We start from the raw sequence: 19,048 nt of genomic DNA, 5'->3' as shown, positions 1-19,048 counted from the left end.
GAATACATCGAAGGTGCTGTGAGCCGGCTGCTCCACTTGCAGTTTTTATCACTTCTGAATTGCATTTTAATAGTACATTTTTCTTTTGTTCCGACATGAAGGAAAATTGGCTTTCTCAGGGGACTGGATAGCTGAGAAGACAAGGCTAGCAGTTTAGGGATTTGCCCATATATGCATAGAATTTAGTTGAGGCATAGCATTCATAATTCAATATGAATACTATGTCTGTAAAATTTATACACAAAATGGCAAAAAATAATTCTTGAGGAAAGTAGAAGATGAAGTAAATTATTATAGTTTTCCCTATGAAATTTCCTACACAGAGGTTTTGATTTTACCATGAATCAGTTAATCTTTGTCTTTTTGGCAAATGAATAATCAGAATAATCTATGTTCTACCATGATTCCAAACAAAATATAAATATAATGTAAATACATATACTGAAACACTTTAAGATACACCTAACAGTATATTCTACATGTAGTTTAGCACAAATGTGATCTTCCGCATTATGCTACCTATCTCCTTTAAGATCATTAACTGGAGTATGTGCCATACAGCCTGGAATGCACATCTATGGCTGAGTAAAAAAAAAAAGGTTAAATCAATTATGAATTTTTGAGGAATATTGAACAATAAAAAAATATTAAAATTTAAAACATTAAAAATACTATAAAGTATCATGGTATAAAGTAGTCTAAAGTAGAAACTTTCTTTTTTTCTTCTGTCTATAGTTTTGCTGTCAGAGCCAATTGGGCAGATCCTTATAGCAATAATGATCTAACTACAAGAAAGGATCATATGCTTGCAAATTCAACGTCTGTTTAAAGTAAGTAAGAATTTTCATTTTTTTATGTGAATAAGTAATTAAAAAGAACATTACAACATTTTTCTGTGTTAAGCAGCGTAACTAAATTAATGGGAGTCATACAAAAGTCATTATACACCCACAACCAATAAAATACTAAAAAGCAATAGCACTGCAAAACACTTCAGTAATGGTATTTGTTCTGTAGCTCTCTATATACACCTGACACAGCTTTTCCCCAAATTAATGACAGTATGTGCTCTGAATGTGACAGAAGAGAGTGATGGAAGGAGAAGAAAATTAAATCCAGACAGTGGTATGATGCCATTATCAACTGCACAAGTTTAGATCTCAATAGTTGGTTGGGGTTTTTTCCATAAAAAGCTCACTCACAGGATTCTTACATCTGGGTTTCAGCTTTTCTTTGTGATTCAAGTGTAAATTAAGAAACTCTTAAAGGTTTTCAGTAAATATGTCAGAGACAGAAATAGCAGGATCAAAGAAGAATTAAATTCCATGTTGACGTTATACTGTGCCATAAAGCAATCATTATAAGCTGAGCCTTTCCAAAAGTTGATAATTTAATGGGAGGTGAACTTGCTATAAAGAAATAAATTTTAAAATGAAAAATTATTTTTTCACCCACCACAAAATCTTGAATGAGAGATATGCTAAAGAATACATTCAAGACAGGGGGAAAGAGTTGAAACCAAAAAACGGGAAACTGTCTCAGGTTCTACAAATAGCAGTATTACACATACACAACCTGGGGGAAGACCAGGACCAAAGCTGGCAGTATCACTGGTAACGAAGGCCAGTTGCACTGCTGCCAGCACTACACTATGTTGAACCTAATCAGCATAAAAAAGATCTAGAAGCCTCGACTTAGTAGCCAGTCCTATACCTAACAGCTGCTGGTTGTGTGTATTTAAATTTCAGAAGATACCATAGATATCTGTTGTTAATAAAAATAAAAATAGCTTTCTCTCTCCCTTCACTCATCCTATCCTGCACCTCCCTGCTACTATTAATTTCATCTTTCTAACCCTTCTTTTCCCCAAATTTTTACCCCCTCATGACCTTTCTTCCTGCATTCCTCACCTACCATTTCTTCCCTCCATTCTCTTCCTTTTACTGTAATATCTCTCACTATTGCAACAGGAGATGGAAGAGGCCTTTTAGACACTGAAGGCTTTCCATTTGGATTGACTGAGACAATAGAAGCAGCGGTAGGTAGTGGGCTATGGCAATGTGAGAGGAGACAGCAACAGCACAAACAGTCGGGTCCATCATTTATTGCTGGGTGGCAGCGTCCCAATGCTATATGGTACCTACCAACAGGACACAGTTCAGAGGCATTAACTTTTTCTTGAATTGAAATTTCTGACAGCAAAAAACAGAGTGGTCCTTCACCACGTTCTCTGGACCTGCCCAAGAGGCAAAATCTCAGCAGTCTAGCAGTTCAAGCCTGTAATCCTTGTACCAGAAATGCTTAAAACTTTACCCAGGCTTCTGACAAAGAACGGGCAGTAGATCTACTGCTGGACTGCCATACATGCTGCACAACCAGGGCACAATAAGAAATATTAAACCCAGAGAACTAGAAGGAATATTCTGCTTACATGGTTTTTCAAACTTTCATACTATTTGTATGTACTGTGCATTTTTGTAATTTAGTAGTAAAAATACTACCAAAATCTTAACTCTAGATGTGTGATAGTGTTGTTAAATTTTTATCTGAAGTGGTTCTATGCAATAGCAATTCAATTCCTTGTTTTCTTTATTTAATTCAAATAAAACAATTTTATCTCACTTTGAAGAAGACATGAACAATTAGCTCCAAACTGTGCTTTTCTATCAGGAAGCTGTGAATCTTTTTTTATTTTTTTTTTCTTCAAATAAAACATGAAATCAATTTTAAGCTTTCAAATTTGGATTATACCTGAAGTAATGTCTTCATCAAATCCAACAGTGTTTATCTTTTCACTCGGGGAACAAAGGAAGAAGCACAATGCTTTTCCATATCAAAACAACTGCAGCAGGACAGCCATTATTTAAGTCATAATGAGTGCACATTAAAATCAAAGTGTTATTTGCAAAAGTAAAGAGAGAATATTTTCCTTAACATATCTAGTCAGATTACCTTTAGAGCAGTATTTTCACTATAAAAAACTTATTTTGGGTGCCTTACTACAAATATTTTCTATGGTAATATACTCAATACTTACTTTTTCAGTAAACTATCAATCACTTTTATCCTAATGGCAGTAAATCTAAGAAACGTCTGGCCATTTTTGTTTAACCCCTGTCTGCAATAATGTAAAGTGGCAAAGAAAAGCCTAGTCTACTTCTTGTCGGAAGTAAAAGAGATCTCTTCTGCAGCAAATTCCGGAACTTCTTAATTATACAGACTTATTATCTGCATCCCCAGTGTTATAAAGTACCAGAACTTCATTAGAAAAATTAAGATGGAAAAATGAAGGAGCTACTTTGTAAATTTCCAGTGGAAATTAGCTGGAAGAAGCAGAGGAATACTGGATCAAAAGAGGGTAATCATGCTTAACTGTGCCCTAGAGCACCCGCATGTATAATACGATTTGCACAGTAACTACCTCTCCTATTACTGCTTGTTTGGAGTATTCTGTGTTAATGGGGTTAGCTAATTTAGTATTTTAACTTAAAAAGACTCTGCTGATTAATAAATGTTGCACACTGTGCTAGTAATTAAAATAAATGGAAGAGTTACAAATAGAAGTTGAATTGTTAAGAAAACATTATCTGAAAATATATGATAATCCCTGTTTATCATAATACAATAACAGTCCAGAAAATATGCAAATTGCTGAAGTTGCAAAGCATATGAAAAACTTAAGTATAAATTGAAAAAAGTTTTCAGAAGTGTTATATTTGTATGACATCAAATTTACAACCATTTTTACTGCAGCTAAGTCAGAAATCCAGTAAATGGTCTTATAAATGTGGAAGTTGAAAGATTTTTTTTAGATCTTCAATCTTATCAAAGGAACTTGCTTTTTAAAGTTTATTACCATTAATATCAGGCAGCTCATAACACTGATTCTTTCCAAGTACAGAGCTTATTTAGGTCATTAATTTCTCTGCAAGCATACCTTTCGTTGACAGCACTGTGCAGAATGGAAGCAGCTAAACTGGTTCTAAAGGAAAGCATTATCTTGCTGAGAATAAGCCCGTGAGGAGCTTGGTGCTGCAATGCTCGCACAGCACGTGAGACGCAGAGGGTGCAAACGTTGTACTCTGCTGCACACAAATGAACTAGTGTGTTCAGGACAAGCTTGGCTATCTCCAGTACAGCACTGAGCACAGACATAGCAAGAAGCCAAGATGCTTTGCTGATGTCACACCAGAAGACTACAACAAACCAGGAAACCCCAGCCTTACACTATCGCTGGTTTATCCCTATTCTATCACCACATTGCAACTCATTCTGATATATGTTGACTTTATAAAAATGTTTAATAGTATACTTCGATGCATGAGGCATATTACATGAGGCAGATTTCAGCAAATAATTTACATTTTGGTTCGCTGGAAAATTACGCCAGCGTGCAGCTGCACGCAACCGAGTAAAGAACTTTTCATGCTTAGTGATCTAAATCTGTTGGATCTAGCAGTTGGTGTCTCAAACTAGACACTAGTTTATTAAGTGGCCATCCCGAAGGAGTCCAATTGTCATTCCTACCCAAGCAGAGGGGGAAATCACTTCATTTGTATGAAAAATAGCACAATAAGGCAGTAACAGCTTCAATTACATGAGAAAAAGGAATCATTCTTACTGGGCTAGATTACGCAGTCGCTCTTTCATTACAAAGTAGGAAATTCCAACAGTTGCTTTAAGCAAGCACAACATTCTCTCTTGCTTTCATTTATGCTGCTTCTGCCTGCCTCAAGCTCTTACACAGCTTTTTCAATTATTTCTGCATTTTATCAGAAGCAAAAACTTTCTTGGAACTTGAAACACTTAGAGCAAACATATTCCCACATTAAAGAACCCTGATAATCAGAGGTAAATGGGAATTCTGAATGTTGTTGGAAATTGCAGGTATACACTGACAATTTTTCTGTCTTGGATATCACACAATACTTATTCAAGGACTCAGTTTGTTATTTTATGCAAAGACAAGCTTTCTCAACAAACGCCTCACACCTCCGCTGTTATTTCTCTCCTTATTTTCTAAAATAGAAGAATAATCAGCATAGGAAGACCTACCAGGAAGAAATACAGTCCCAAAGTACACAATTACATAGAAAGAGACAGAAATTTGTCAATTCGTAATAGACACTGCTGAGAAAAATCTACCGTAGAATCTGAGTAACCCTTTGCAGACTCCTCCCTGGAGACCAGCATCCCACACAGCAGCTGCAGCATTACTAGTGAGCATTAGTCCTGATGATGACCTGCAACTCTGTCATCACCTTTTCAAGGTTACAGATGTGACCCTTGCATGGTTGGTTGATTATGAAGCACAAATGGAATGATCACATCACGGCCTCAAAATGTATAACACTCTATGCATTTAGCATGCATGAAGCTGAGAATCATTGGCGTTAGGATATTGCTTCTGTGCATTAAGGATGGCACCAAATGCTTCCTTACCCGTAAAGTAAATAAAGATCCCATACCAATTAATATCTGTCAAAGTTGGAGACTCCAAATTTAAACTGTACAAGACCAAAGCTTCACAATTCTCTCACTGAAGAGAGTCAGTGAAATATTTATTACAAGATCTGACTTTCTGAAACTGTTTACATAGTGATGTCTGGGGTAAGCGTCATGAAATAAAGACTGGGCAATATAGTCATGCCTATAAATGAATGATATCATCTATCCTCACTTGGAATGCATCAGTCAAGACTTACTCAGTGAAAAGAACAAGTTAAATGAGAGCTATGATGTTAATTATTACCTCATGTTTTGTTTGGTCCCTTTTTTCTCTTTTTTTAAATTTCACCAGCAGAAGCTAGAAATCTAAATAATTTTTGAAAATGGCCCAGATTTAAGCTGAGATGTGAAATTTAAGCTTCTTCCCCTTCACCCCAATATATGAAAGAATACTAAGAGGAATAGAAAATTGAAGTACATTTTTACTTGTGACTTAACTCAGTTACATTGTTGGTGTGAAAGGAATAAGAAGTACTATATGTCATTTTGGCACCAAATATACAAAATAGTATTACCTAAAAGTGAAGAAGTACCCAAACTAAAATATATTTTTCTTTCAAAACTGTTTTTGACTAGAATTTCCATTTAAAGTCACTGTTAATATTAAATCAAGGAAAATGTGAAGAAAACAATCCAACAATAAAAACATACACGCTAAACCATGCAAATGCAATTGATTCTGGTATTCTTAAGTCCCAGTCCTGAAGCTGACACATGGCAACATGGAGCTGATAGAAAAGCTTTAAACAGATCAAAGATAGCAACACATTGTTTCCCACTGGGTGACAGGCTGCTCATGAGGAAAAGTGATTGCTTTCTGTCCTGAATTCTGGTATTAAAGTGTCAAAGGATTGCCAAGACCAGTGACTTCAAGAGAAAAGTTGACAAAAAACCAATTTTTTTCCTTGTTAAGTACAAAGTCAGAGTAGGTGACTTAACAGGCTTTTATTATGATCGGAGAAAAGAGTTCCATCATGATAAGAAAAGAATTGGAAATATTTTGGCAATAGCCTTAAATCTTTTGGGACAGAAATCTTTTGGGATGGATTATGTCTCTATTTGGAATTGTATGGAAAAGAACTGGCCTGTCTGATAGTATTACAGATGCTGTGGCTTAGGAACCCAAACTGCTTCAAAGATGATTACAGTTTTTGCATCATGTTCTAACATGTGCAACATATGCTCCCTTCCCTTCCAAGTGAGCTTTGGTAGTCTGCTGGGAGAGAAAGCAAGTCTCATTGGCATGCAACACCATTTTTTCCTCCCACACTCTGTAAGCTCCCCAAACACGAGGATTGAAACAGTGTTTTTTCCTTGGCAAGGTGCATTGGGCAAAACAGAATTTGCATTTGTTTTCTTATTTCCCATTAAAACCATCTGTTGCATCACATATTGTTATTATAACAAGTTCTACTACAGATTCATAGATATGGATGGCACATGTGACACGATCACAAGATAGGTTCTCTGCCCTGAATGGTTTATAATCTAAGGACACAGAATTTAGAAGTATGTACATAGAATGTTTGCTAGTAAGCTGTCAGGTTTGACATTTCATTTTGTCAGGCGTGAGAGGTTTCTGAAAGCAACGGAATAAAGAAAACATTCTCATAACAATATAGGGAAAAACAAAGAACTTACTCATTGTCATGTATACGGTTTCTCCATTCCTCCTTTTTCATTTCGTCTCTGGCCTTCTCTAGTGGGGAATTGATTGATGCTGCCACTCGCAAGGTTGGTTCCAAAGGCTTGTAGCGCTGCTGCAATACTTCAGCAGTATCGCGGAAAGGCCCCTGAAAGGTATAGGATAATGCAAGTGTTTTATTGTGGGGTTACAGTTCTTTTCTTTCCTTCTTTTATTCATGACATATCACTGATGGAAGCGGACACAGAATGTCTGGGAAGTGTAGCAAGACTTTTCTTCCAAAATAATTAAAGCAGTTCATTTTGATAGAGAGTTGCAGACAACACAAAGGGTGATAACATGCTCTAAAGCTCCAAAGAGAGAATGAGAAATGTGCACTCCAGATTTGCTTTACTACTAATAAATATTTATTATTTTAAACCAATACATTGTTAGAACTGATTAGGAAAACTAAGTTTTTCCTTAGAAAAAAAATACCAGTGAATTAAAATCTGATACACAAGTACTAACTGTATCTAGATTCTGCTTAAGCAGAAAGCTTAAGCCTTTTCCTTTTCATAGGATAAATAGTTTTTTACCTTAAAGAACATAGTTTTTTTCAGTTTAACTATAAAGCTACCTGAAAGGGAACTTAATACATGACTTAAGATATAATTCTTCTAATGCAATTAAAACAAACGACTTCAATTATTTATGTGTATAGTCTATTTTTGAAAAGTCTAATTCCACATTAATTTCAGAAAAATGAAAGCTCACAATTCTTTCACAAGTCTATCTCTACGTACACATATAACTTTTTTTCCAGAGTACATTGTTTAATAACTGATAGTATCAGCATCTGCCATTTAACAACACAGATAAATAGCAGCAGGAAGTCCTTTCCTGCACTGTCAAAGTGACATATCCTATGCCTTGCTTTTAGTACTAACTGGTAAGAGCTTACCTGGAGCATAATTAATATGCCATATTACATGCAGGACAGTTTAGTGGCAGCTCTGGATTTAGAAGTGTTGCTAATTAAATTTTATTTTATTTTCATTGTTGTTGATCCTGCAATGAACTAGTGAAACCTTCTGAAACTATGAAAAGACAAAGAATCCTAATCAGAGCCTTTATTCTTAAAGATATTCTTCTTTAAATAGGTTATCACTAACAAGTCACAGCTGGAGTTACCGCAAGCACTGAGTGAAGACTGTGGGGCTAATAAAAAGAAATGATTCACGCCTCATTTATGTTCACTTATGTTTTACATTAATAGAAACCAATAATAGGAACCAGTTACCATAAAAGTCATGGACCGTAAATAACACAAATGGCAAATAAGTATCATCTAGTACTTTTCACAGCTGGACAGGAGAATTGCTATATTTGAAAGTAGTTAATGGATTTTTATTGGAACTTTACTTTTAAAGGCACAGCACAGTGATTTGGAGATCTTTTTAAAGATCCTAGAAAGCAAGTGAGCTTAATTACACTTTTTGCAGGTATTTTTTTGCTTCTATGTTCTAAGTCTGCATAAAAAATTCTATTCATTTAATATGACTATAATAAGACTTTAAAAACAGAGTTAAAAGAGTTGTCGTCTGTGAGAGAATAACTGATACTAGAACAGATCATTAAAACTAGTAAGCAATGTTCTAGTAATATATAATCTGATCATCAAGCTAGAAAAAAAAATTTAAAATTTCTAATAAAAAATGAATACTCTGTATTGCAAGATGTTTGCATGAAGTGGATATATGGACCAAAGAAGAAAGAAATGTACTATTGTCAAATAATATCAAGATAAATATGTTTGCTTTTAGAAGATAGTCTTTCAGAATATTGTATTTCTTCTTCATTGTAAAATATTGACTCATATTCCACCAGTGTAAGGATCAAATCAGATATCCAAGCAAGGATTTCTTTCCATCTTTAATTTCTAAGACCTCCTAACTCTTTCTCAATCCATAGTTCAAATGAAATTAATAGAATCCAACTACTAACAGAAGGAGGGGAGAAAGAGTGTAACTAAGCAAAGGTTTCTCAAACAAGGATGTGTCATCACTAGTGAAAGTGGGGTATATATGTTAGAATATTATGATAATTCTAAGCACTCCCTGCAGATTTTTCCACTCCTGTGAATTATGTATTTGAATAAACTTGCCTAGCAATAGGCACCTAAGGAGTATATCTATAATAACAAGACCTCTAAAAACTCCATTTGCCTAGCAGGGGCTTGGACTAGATGATCTCTAGAGGTCCCTTCCAACCCCTACCATTCTGTGGTTCTGTTATTCTGTAATTTCCATTTTACAAGATTAACTTTAAGATTTGTGGAATCTGAGGTAGAATGGTGCTTACAGATGTTTTCAAACTGGGAGTGCCTGCAAACATTTGGGGCATCCTGCTTCAAACCAGAAATCTTCCTGGGGAGGTCAGGCTAGGAAAAGAAGGGAGTGAGTAAACCAACAGTTTTCACCCTGAAATCAAATCACACAACTCTGTCTTCTATGTTTGGAATTTGTACTGCATAGCATAAATCTTACTACTGACTGGTCTGCCAAATAAAGGTTAGCAGATCAGCATTCTTACTACTTTATCATAAAACCACAAACTTCTGATAAAAATTATGATCAACATGAAATCATGTTCTTCACTGCCCCCATTCCAGGAGAGCTAACAGCATGCAAAAAATCCCTTAAAAATGGCAATGTGTTTTCTTTTATTAATGCCTTTTAATGAACAGATGACTAATTTTAGCATTATCTGTTTCCATCAAACTGTAATGCTAGTTAACTCAGTAACAAAAATAATAGATCTGATGTATAAGTAACTTTTCTTTTAAATACACTATCTTACACACACAGAGCTTGCCTATAAAACGCTAAATACCCATTTCCCTAAGAGAAAGCTGATAGATAGCTATTTTTTTTTCTTTTAAACATACATAATTGACATTCTCATATAAAATAGCCAACCTGATGGGTGATACAAATTTTAGATACCTGAAAGAACAGTGAAGTAACAAGCAACTCGCAGTGGGCCATATAGATATTAGAAAAAGAACTTGGTGCCAAAAAGTGTTACCACAGAGAACTAGGACATAAGTATATCTAGTAATTAAATTCCTTATTGTCACACCAGACAACTTTTAGGATGATGCGTTCTGATGGGGTTTCATTTCCAGCTGTTTCATCAGCTCAAACCAGTGTCCTTTTCTTAGACATACAACCCTAAATTGTCAAAGTGTTGTGCAGGGATTTAGCCGTGTGACTCCCATTAACATCAATAAGAGTCGCGCAGCTAAATCCACGCGCTGTGCTTTGAAAATTTACCCCACAGTGTACATCCCAGGGTGCTGAAAGGATTAAAGTATTATATCGTAAATTCCCTCTTTGAGGTGCAGAAAATAAACAGAACTCTTCTGGTTTGTTCTAAAAGGCTATCTGTGCACGACTGCTGTGTGTGCATCTGAACTTAGAAAGGTCTAACAAATATTAGAAATCCAAACAGAAGCTTATAAAATACTTTGTATACAGTAAAGTGATTTCGTAAGAGTAACTTAACAGCAGAAAAACTGTGAGTTCCCTCTTTATTTAAAAGCCTGACACCTACACCATGTCTAATAGGCAAAACCTTTCCCTCTATCCCGAGAGACTGTGCATTCAGTCACATCCCACTGAAGGATCATCATAGCCCCTTTGGTCCCAGAAGGTAAAGCTATGTTATATTTATCTCAACTCCAAACTCCATGATCACCCAAACTGTTTGCTGGCCCACACTTTGTCTTGATTATAATGTGAGTCAATGAGTTAGTTCAATGAGAAAGCTCAAGCAGTCTCATTAGGGAGAACATAAGGAGGGAAGGATAAAGGTGGAGAATTGCCCTGAAATTGATCCTTACTGTTATAAGCTGTGTGAATCTCTGTGTGGCTCTCTGTGGCTCACCTCTTCTTCTCCAGAGGTATTCTGGTAGGCCTGCATGTTCTCCTCGTGCTCTAACCCAATTGCTTTTGCCTTCACATCGCACCAGCGATACAGACTCGTCCTGCTACAGGCAAGTCAGTCATGACATAAAGATGAGAAAAACCTCTTCTGTGTTGATTAGCCAGTGTGCCCATGGCTGTCCCCATTGAAGAACAATGTGGACACAATCAATAAACCACAGGTAAATTGTGGCAGATGGCATGTGTACACATAGTTTGAAGCCAGCAGTAGTTCAAACTTAAGACTGTATTCAGATCACCTCTACCAAGGGCTGTAATAAGATAGTGAAAATAACCGTATTGATTCAGAGGAGCAAAATACCTATATTATACATTGCTTATTGCTCATTATTATTTATTTTCTGTAGCTAAATGATATCTTCAGTGAAAGTTATTGAGAAGGACTCAGTCAGAAGCATTCTCTTTCTAAGAAAAATATGGAAGACAAAATTTAAATATAAGACAGAGTACAAAATAAAAAAAAATTATAAGAGAGTCTTAAGACATTGTGGTCGTTCAAAGTCAAACTAGCACTGAAAGTGTCTGTGTGAAGCAAGTAGAAGGTTCAGTAGATTAAGCAAACTGAGAAATTCTTCAGAATAGAGGGAAAGACAGAACTTTTTAACCCAAAAGCACCTGTCCAGGCACTTATTGGCAAGAGCTACACATCATTGTACTGTCATTCAGTGAGGAACATAAAGGTCTCAAAAGTCTATGTGCTGTGTATATTCCCAGTAGGTTTTGATAATAAGGTGACAAGAGCTGTTTTGCCATCTTGTGGGATTTTCACTCTGATGCATTATCTCAGAAATCTCCATTACCTTATAGAAGAGAAAAAAAAAAACTATCTGCGACATATGTTGACATCAACTGAAGTTACAATTGAGACCGTGACAGTTAAGAATGGCACCTGGGCAACTTGGCTGTGCAGAACAAAATGTAGAAATTTTTGTAATTAAAGTTGACACATAGATAGTGGACACAAAAGAGCAGGAACTGTCCTATACTGAGAGGATGTCTCTTGGCCTTCATACGGAAAACAATTGCAAAAAGAGGAAAAAGTTATCACAACTTGGTTAATTTGTCCCATTACCTTTAATTTCTCCTATTTTTTATTGCTTTAAAATTGGAAATTAAGTATTCTATCTCTAATGAATCATAATATTGATATTCAATTATATCAGGTCTTCCCTTTGATATATCAGAAATGACATTTTTTTCCCCAAAGAACCATTACATACCATCTACATTTCTTTTTCTTTAAGACAAATCTGTTTCAAAGACTTTATCTCCTGAACGCAAGCACTAGATCTATACATAAATACCAAATCCACAAAAGGGATTTTTGGACTCGATGATCCAACTCTAGATATTCGATGATCCATGATAAAAGCTATGAACAAAAGCTGCCTCAGAGACACTGCAAAATGCTACCTGAGGTTTCTGTCTGCCAATAGGTGGCAGAGGCTGTGCTGTGGAGAAAGTCGGAGGTCTTTTACAAGTTGGCCAGTCACAGAGCTCATAGGAGAAGGGACTCTTCATTTGCTGCCGTCTGTGGCTCAATGGCTTTGACTTCCGTAGCAGCAGTTCCATTGGATCTGGGGATTCTCTGAATGGTGAATTGTAGATGCCTGCAATCTGAGCAGACGATGGGGTTATGTTTGACCTCAACTAACTTTGAAATGAATTCTTTCACTTATTCTATAAATCAAACCAATTAGAAAACCTTGTATAATAAACAGTTCTACACAAATTTTCTGATGACTACTGACATGGGATAGATCTATAGTTTAAGTGCAGCTCTGGGCATTGCATTACAGTTACAAAAAGATTTAAATAGGATAATGTAATGTATAATTTTGGTTTCAGCCCTTCAAATGGGAGTAACTTTCATTTTATGGAAGGAAGAGCTTCCTGTATCTCAAACCCATATTTTCCTTCAGTCACATTCAATCTTCCACCTTTCACAGCAGTAGTCAAAGAAACATGCCAGCTGTCCCCAAAAAAATAATCAAATGTGTACAAATTTGCATCTGTTTTTAAAGATAAACTACTATAGTTGTTTTGAAATTTAAAGTTTAATTTAGGTTCCAGTTTAAATTTTTATACAAAATAGTAACAAAAACATCTTGCCTATTATTTCCAAACACGTATTTAAAGAGTAAAATAAATGCTTAGGCAAGGGAACATAACTCTTGCCCCTCTAAACTGTGCTAGCTGATTCACAATGAGGACTAAGACAGTGGCAACTGCAGCATTTTGAAAAGTAAAACTGAGTGATTAGTTATAGGAAAAGACAAGAACATTTTATGGAATAGTAAAAACCTATTGCTTTTTTCCAACAAAATGTTCACATTGAATTCCTTTAACTATTCAAATGTATTCAGTTTTAATAGTATAAAAATTGTGAAAAACAAGAATTTAGAATATTTTTTCTGAATTGTGAATTAAACTGAAAGATTCATTCTTCACTGAATTTGATATTTCATTTTTTCAGGATACATCACTAATTGCATCACTAGTGTGATCTAATACAACAATTACTAATATAAAGCATACGTTTCAGATTCTGAACTATGTGTGTAATCTATGTCATTAACAATCTGTGATTATCTGGTAAGTCAAAATTATGTGACAGGCTGTTCCCAAATCATTCCTTTAAATGTAGGGATTTTATCAGTTGTATATAAACAATTCTCAAATAGACATATGTGACTTTACTGAATTAATTATGAAGAGTTAAACATGAGAATTAGTGTACCATATTGCAGAAAGCCACTAAATCTCCCATAAAATGATAACATATGCTTAAACACACCTGATGAAAATTAATTTAAAGATACTGAGTTGCTTTAAGGATAGTTATATTTCCTACAACAGTCTACTTAGAGTATTCTTAAGACTTCTAAAGTAGATTTCCTCAGTTAAAATATATTGTCCTCTGCTTTATTATAATTTTAATTGCTGAATAAAAATAGTAGGAAAAGAAATCAGTTTCCTGATGTGGGGAAAGGTAAGGAAAAGAGTAAATGTTTAAAATCTTGCATTTCTCTGTTGGAACGCTACTGAGGAACCATGGGAAAACTAAGTAGAACATCAGCCTCCTCATAAAGTATTCATCTCTTGGGGCTGAAAGGATTGAACGCTCCCCAATTAGCTCTAATGCATTTTTCATTAATGTATTCTACTTGGAAGTTCCAATTTCTTGTGTCAAAACAGTTAAATAAGGCCCATATAAAACTTATTGTTTAATGGACAAAAATATTCAGAGATGGTAGCTTATTCAAAATATTGTGGGGCTATTCAAAATCTTATGGGCTGTACTCTTCAACTCTGTAAGTGATCTGGCCCTAATGACAATTTATTTTGGTACTCTGTTATATGTTCCCCTCTTAGTGCAAATCCTATAAACTATCCACTACACTGTAAGTCTGAATGTGTAATGGGAAAGAGGACACAAATAGAGATAAATGGTAGAAACATATGTACGCCAAACAACCACTGGTTGTGTCTTCAGCTCTTCAGCATGCCAGGCTAAAACAGCAGGGATCCATGTTTCAATTAGTAGGCAAGCAGAACCACTGGAGTGAATGCAAAATTGCAGGTCCATATGTATGATCTGTAAAATCCAGCTGCATCTGAAAAGTTTGATTCTTCAAGTCTAGATCTTGCTCACATAAGCATCTCATAAAGCTACGGATTCTCCTAATGCTGTTATTATTTTTGTAGTATTTCAGACATTGTCCTATTACAATGTTCTTATTAGCCCAGAACGTTTTTCCTTGCAAACACTCAGTGACCTGTAAGCACTACATAAACACAAGTTCCATATGTTGTCTTGGGCTTTATTGCACTGTTGCACAATTATTAAATGCATTTACTCTATATATTTGTTACACAAGTTCTCTCAAATATAAAATGCCAAAGTAAAGGTCTTCCATACAAACTAGATTCCATGCTGGAGACAGATATACAAACCAACTCTATGCCATGGTCATTATGGCTCTTCACCCACTAGTCCTACCATGGCCATTGGATCTGTCTACATTCTGATCAATGAATTTTTGCCTTCATTCTGTTGATGACAGTAAAATAGAAAAGTGATTGCCTGTGACTAATATTTTTTTCACATTTCACTGAACTGCTCATTGTATCATTACTTCATCTTTCTACCCATTCCTACGCCATCTATGTTCAGCTGTTGTATCCTGCCTAATGTGGAGACTGTGTGTTCTAGACATGCCATGTGTCTGCTGAGGTCACCAGCTAGTGGGAGAGATACTGCCCTCTCACGGTACATCTATGAAAAACATATTTTATAGAAAACTACAATGTCACTGAAAATGTAAACATTTTCTGGAAGAAAAACATCTCCATGTGTACCACTGAGAATCAGGATGATCTCGAATAAACCACTATGGCATAAATGTGACTCTCTGAAGTTGGTGGGCATGCATTTGATGATCAGTAGCAAATCCTGACCAGGGCTGCAGATGCTCAAAATTTACACCCCTTTATAAGCCTTTTCTTAAGGAAAAAAAAAAAAAACAAAAAAAAAACACAAAACCTGAAGAGGAAATTGCGTAGGAAATTTTAACAACAAAAAAATAGATTATTTTAATGTGCATAGCACAGATTTGGTTTTTGCTTTTTGTTTCCCCAAAGTGGAAAAAACCCAACATCTTAAATAATTTAAACATCTTTCCTCTGAAGAATTACAGGCAATAACTTTAAAGTAATGTGCTAATTGGACAAATACACAAGCACAAATACAGGCTGGGTGGAGAATGGACTGAGAACAGCTCTGAGCAGAAGGACTTGGGGATATTGGTTGATGAGAAACTCAACATGACCCAAAAAAGTGCACTTACAGCCCAGAAATCCAACTGCATCCTGGGCTACATCAAAAGAAGTGTGGTCAGCAGGTCAAGGGAGGTAATTCTACCCCTCTGCTCTGCTCTGGTGAGATCCCACTTGGAGTAACATGTCTAGCTCTGCGCCCCCCAACATAAGAAGGACTTGGACCTGTTGGAGAAAATCCTGAGGAGGGCCACAAGAATGATCAGAGGGCTGGAGCACCTCTCCTATAAAGACAAGCTGAGAGACTTGGGGTTGTTCAGCCTGGAGAAGAGAAGGCTCCAGAGAGCCTGGAGAAGAGAGAGATAAGGCTCTGGCTTATAGCAGCTTTCTAGTACTTAAAGGGGTCCTACAGAAAAGATGGGAAGGGACCCTGTATCAGCGAGTGGAGTGAGAGGATGAGGGTTAATGGTTTTAAACTGAAAGAGGGTAGATTTAGATTAGATATTAGGAAGAAATTCTTTAGTCTGAGCGTGGTGAGACACTGGAACAGGTTGCTCAGAAAAGTTGTGGATGCCCCATTGCTGGAGGTGTTCAAGGCCAGGTTGGATGGGGCTTTGAGTAACCTGGTCTAGTGGGAGGTGTCCCTGCTCATGGAAGGGGGGTTGGAACTTGATCCTTAAGGTCCCTTCCAACCCTAATCATTCTGTGATTCTATGACTCAAAAAAATGGTATTGGTTCTGTTAGTCATACGTGTATATATATGCAAGTATAAATGGCTCAATGAATGTAATGGGTTTCTGAAACTGCATTTTGCAATCTATATTGAGATACTATGTATATTCTGCTTGGCATTTCTTTGTTTAAATGTTTGGCAGTAGAGGAAGCTCTAGTTCACAAAGGGTTCAAACAGTCTGAAATACTGCTGAATATCTCAGTGTGCAAATAGGATTGGCTTTTAGCACTTTTAATGACACCAAAGTTAGGTATAGTAGGTGTGGGAATCCATTGATTCAATGTCTTTTGAATTATTATTGCTGAAAAAGTGTCATAACAAAGAGCCATCTTTTGTTGTGCTTTTTTTCCATACTATCATGTTAAACATACAGATAGTGTATGAATTATGAAAACGGATTTGGAGTTTTAGTGAGGCTAGCTGGACGCTTTAAAAATTATTTAAACTCTTTGTAAGATCTGGGTCAAAATTGATTATGAAGTGCATTTTTAAATAATATTTTTTCAAGCAATCCTTGTTAATTACTTTACATTTTAATCATGTATGTTCAAGTATTCAAACAGACAGATAGCATAGCAATCAGCAGTTAGTATCTAGATAGATAAAATTAATACTAATTTACTCTAAAATCCCCAAGGTTTCTGGTAAGGTTTTAGGCCCAGATTTAAAATTGGAAAAATTTGGTAGGACAGAAAAAGGAACAAATTCAGTTCTACTTTCCAGTTCAGACCAATCTCTCACATAATTGCATCCACTTATTTTTAAATATCTCTGCAAATCAGTGTCTTATTTTTGTAATTTCTTGCACATGTGCTGTGCGTGATGGATGCCCTATTTGCTCTATCCTCTGCAGGGAGGTGTCACTCTGCAGAAATCTAAGAATCAGGAGGATCAAAACCTTTGATACTTAATAAATTTGCGTATCTTTTTGAGACCAGTACAATGTTTTAAAAGCATTACTTCGTCTTTTCCCTACTTTAATACAATGTTCACTCAACTACATTGTAGTTAATATTGTCTTTTCAATGGTAGAAAAGTACCTGTCTTGAGATATTACCGTATACTTTGATTCCAATATTTTCCCCACCTTTAGTCCATAAGAAAATATGTTACCCTCCAAAATATTATGATAGGTTACAAAAAGTACCTCTTGTCTTCAGGCAGAATGACACATTTTTCCATACCCATGTTCTTCACAAGAAGGGCCTCTGTCAAAGCCAGCTTTCCGGGACTTCATTTCCAGGAACAATTTTCTAAAGTGACAAACACTATGGGGAAATCTGTGCTAACTGTTAAAAAACCTACAACTGAGTTATTTGCAGTACTGTCATGCTAACTTCCACCTCAATAAGACCAAAGAAATCTCAGGAGGGGACTCTGCTAATAGCTTCTCACTGACCTCCTTGCATCAGGCCCTTCTGGTGAATGGTGGCCCAGTAGTGAATATGGCAAATGAGGTGTGAAAGCACAGATTTATTTTTTTTTAAGACTATGGTTCTGACTCGTGAGGGAAAATAAAAAAAAAAAAAAAGAGAAATGAGTGATACAATAGATATATTTTTCCCCTAGAATTCTCTGCCTCAGACTTTCCATCATGGAAACTCAAGCACGACCTGGAATATTAATTGTGTTGGGTCAAGCATACTGGCAAATGTACCATTTGTTACCCAGTCATCCTTAGCATTACATTAATATTTTGAATCATTTTGCATTTCTAGCACTCTATCATTTAGTTTCCTCCCAATCCTTTTCTTATCTTTATAATTAATGGTGGCATATAAAGAAAGAAAAAAATAAAAAGAAAAGAAATATTAATTTAATGAACATTAGCAAAGAAAATATTCAATGGGTTTTTTTCATACTCTGTACTGCTTCTACCTCTAATCCTATATTTAGTATATGCTGTAGAATATCCATTTTTGTCTTTTCGTGTTTACCATTTCTATACAGAGAGAAAGACTTAACTGTTTTTTCCCAGAATACAACAAAGAAATTATTTAGGAGCTTGCCTTGAAAGCTAAATTATGAAGGAAGAGAGCAGCAAAAGAAATAGAAAAAAGGAAGGAAGAAAGGAAAGAAAAAGGTGCAGGTAGAAAGGGAAAGACAAGGCTGTGTTGATTATACTGGATAGTTCCTCAGAAAAAATCAGTGATCCCAAGTGGTATAATAAAACGTGAACAGTTTTAGATGCTGCAGTTTTTTATTTGTGAATGAATTATTTCTTATTCTTCTTTCTTATTTCTTGACTGAGCTTTTAAAGTCTACATATAAAATTCCAAAAAAATATGCCCTAATAGATACAGTGCAGCTACTGCACTCCAAATAATTACACATATGCAAAATTAGAAATCGATGAAGTTGAGCTGAAGATAAAATGTAAGCATGAAGTCAGC

The 19,048-nt window shown here is 35.7% G+C and overlaps 1 protein-coding gene across 1 annotated transcript in view; it reads right to left on the bottom strand.

Moving 5' to 3' along the window:
- Positions 1-19,048, bottom strand: part of SPATA17 (spermatogenesis associated 17) — a 90,746-nt gene that overhangs the window by 21,660 nt on the left and 50,038 nt on the right. Inside the window, exons 7-8 of the mRNA XM_074144197.1 lie at positions 12,556-12,759; positions 7,150-7,301 (exon numbers count right to left, since the gene is read on the bottom strand). Of these exons, the coding sequence (XP_074000298.1) occupies positions 7,150-7,301; positions 12,556-12,759 (356 nt within the window). The remainder of the gene's footprint in view (positions 1-7,149; positions 7,302-12,555; positions 12,760-19,048) is intronic.

The sequence above is a fragment of the Numenius arquata genome, chromosome 2 (assembly GCF_964106895.1).
Source record: "Numenius arquata chromosome 2, bNumArq3.hap1.1, whole genome shotgun sequence".
NCBI lineage: Eukaryota > Metazoa > Chordata > Aves > Charadriiformes > Scolopacidae > Numenius > Numenius arquata.
This window is presented reverse-complemented; position numbering and strand designations above follow the sequence as displayed.